Below are 2,104 nucleotides of genomic sequence, written 5' to 3'. Positions count from 1 at the left end.
TGTTGACAGCTTAAATGATGATGGTGCATTCAGCAGATTTCGTCTTTGCAGTGAACGGCATCCAAAGAAGTGTGGAAGGAAGATACAAACCTGTTGATTCTCTGTGGCTCGTTTTCTGATGACATTACGATCACAGGAATGGGTTTTTGGCAGCTCTGTTCCTGAAGTGTAAGATGTAGACATGATTAGCAGGAAGAAGAGGCAGAATGCAGATTGTTCAGCACAGCTTTCATACCATGACAGCCTTTAGGAGGTCATAACCAGTCATCTCCGGCATGCAGTAGTCTGTGAGGATTGTGTCTACCTTCTGGTCCTACAATTACTGTCATTGTTTCAGTAACACAAAATTAAAAGCCTTTTTTTTATCTTTATCGACGACTGATACAAACAGTTGACTCACATCTTTCTGAATCCTTTCATCTCGTTTATATCAAAAACAAAAAAAGAGATGGTACCAATTAAGTTTGTTCCAATAAATAAAATTTTATTTTTGTATAAAATGCCAGCTAATATTTTTTGTACATATTAAAAAGCATTGTGGGATATGGCACATACAATAACCAAATACTGTGCAATCACAATTACTGTTATCTACACTCAATAAACAACTACCACTCTTCAATATTACAGTGCTTGTCACCACCACCACTTCGTTCTCCGTCCTCGTCCTTCCGAGGTCGGTGGCTGTCGACGAAGCTCTTGATCTCCTCCATGAGCACTGTGGATTGCTTCAGATCAGGGAAGGAGTAGAAGGAGTGGAAGGCCTCCGGGTACTCCACCAGCCGCGCCGACTTGCCCCTCGCCCTCAGCCCCTTGTAGTACCTCCGCTGCCAGTCCTGCAGCGGGTCGAAGCCCCCTACCACCACCATCGCCGCCGGCAGAGCCTCCTCCAGCTCCCCCACCGCCCGCGGCCCGAACACGTTCGACGCCTCGTGGTCCCGGTCCGCTCCCTCCGGAAGGAACGCCCGCCACAGCCAGTCCGTCCTCTCCACCGACACCAGCGGTGCACCGACCAGCCTCAGCTCAGCCTCTGTGCGCTCCTCGCCACCGAAGTAGTGCTGGATCAGCACCATTCCCGCCAGTCGCAGCCTCTTCCACCCGCCGTCGGCGTCCGCTGCCCAGCGCCGGGCTACGTGGTGGACGATGTTTCCGCCGGCGGAATCGCCCACGAGGAAGCAGCTGGATAGGTCGGCAAGATCTGCAGCGGAGGGGTCAGCGTACAAGAGGCCGCCGTCCTCCAGGAAGCGGAGCACGTGAACCCCGTCCTCGTACTGCGCCGGGCACCGGTGCTCCGGCGCGAGGCGGTAGTTGACGGATACCACGACGGCGTGGACCGTGCGGCAGATCCGGCGGCACACGTCGTCGAAGAGGTAGGAGTCGGGGGACAGGAAGGCGAACCCGCCTCCGTGGAAGAAGACGATGACGGGAAGCCGTTCGCCGTCAGAAACGGAAGAGGGGACGAAGAGTCGGAACCACAGATCACGGGAGAGGTCAACGGGGACGTCGGCAGTGCGGACGCCACGAAAGGGTTTGGCGGAGGCGGCGACCCGGGCGTCGAGAAGCGACACGAGCCGGCGGTTGACGGTGCCGTCGGAGCGGCAAGCGGCGTCGTTGATGGCGGAAACGGCGGCGATGACGAACCGCTTGGTGCGCGAGAGGGGGGGAGCCACTGCGGCGGGCGACATTTCTGCTGTTTAGCCGAGCTCGTCTCGGGTGAAGAGCTCGGGAGCCGCGAGAGAGCGAGTTGGATGAGACGAGAGGAATCGAGCACCGATATATGGACTGCGAGAGAGAGACAGACAGGGAGAGAACGAATGAGGTGACGTCACGACGTCACGTGTTACACGAACGTACGAAATCCGACGCTTATATAGTCAAAATGATAACAGAAGTATAATACATTCCGTCCCCAACACTGTGACATCCTCTCTCTCTCACACACACGTGGGGACCCCGTGAGTAATGTGAACCCGTCCTCTCCGGCTTCGATGTCATATACGTTACCCATGTGGGAAATCGAGTAACACGTGGTGGACCAACCGTGTCATGCCAATCCGTCACTTGTACGTGAAGTCTTTGTAGTGCCATACGTATACAGCACAAG

At 54.8% G+C, this 2,104-nt stretch overlaps 1 protein-coding gene across 1 annotated transcript; it reads right to left on the bottom strand.

Moving 5' to 3' along the window:
* Positions 1-510: 510 nt before the first annotated feature.
* Positions 511-1,822, bottom strand: LOC135677838 (probable carboxylesterase 18). The gene has a single exon (XM_065190246.1). The coding sequence runs from the start codon at positions 1,683-1,685 to the stop codon at positions 609-611; it is 1,077 nt and encodes a 358-aa protein (XP_065046318.1). The 5' UTR covers positions 1,686-1,822; the 3' UTR covers positions 511-608.
* Between the last annotated feature and the right edge of the window lie 282 nt (positions 1,823-2,104).

This window comes from Musa acuminata, chromosome BXJ1-6 (genome assembly GCF_036884655.1).
Source record: "Musa acuminata AAA Group cultivar baxijiao chromosome BXJ1-6, Cavendish_Baxijiao_AAA, whole genome shotgun sequence".
NCBI lineage: Eukaryota > Viridiplantae > Streptophyta > Magnoliopsida > Zingiberales > Musaceae > Musa > Musa acuminata.
The sequence above is the reverse complement of the archived record's forward strand: the minus strand, read 5'-3'. Positions and strand labels throughout refer to the sequence as shown.

Excerpts from the sequence above, each read along its gene's own strand:
- LOC135677838 (XM_065190246.1), bottom strand. The coding sequence starts at position 1,685 with ATGTCGCCCGCCGCAGTGGCTCCCCCCCTCTCGCGCACCAAGCGGTTC.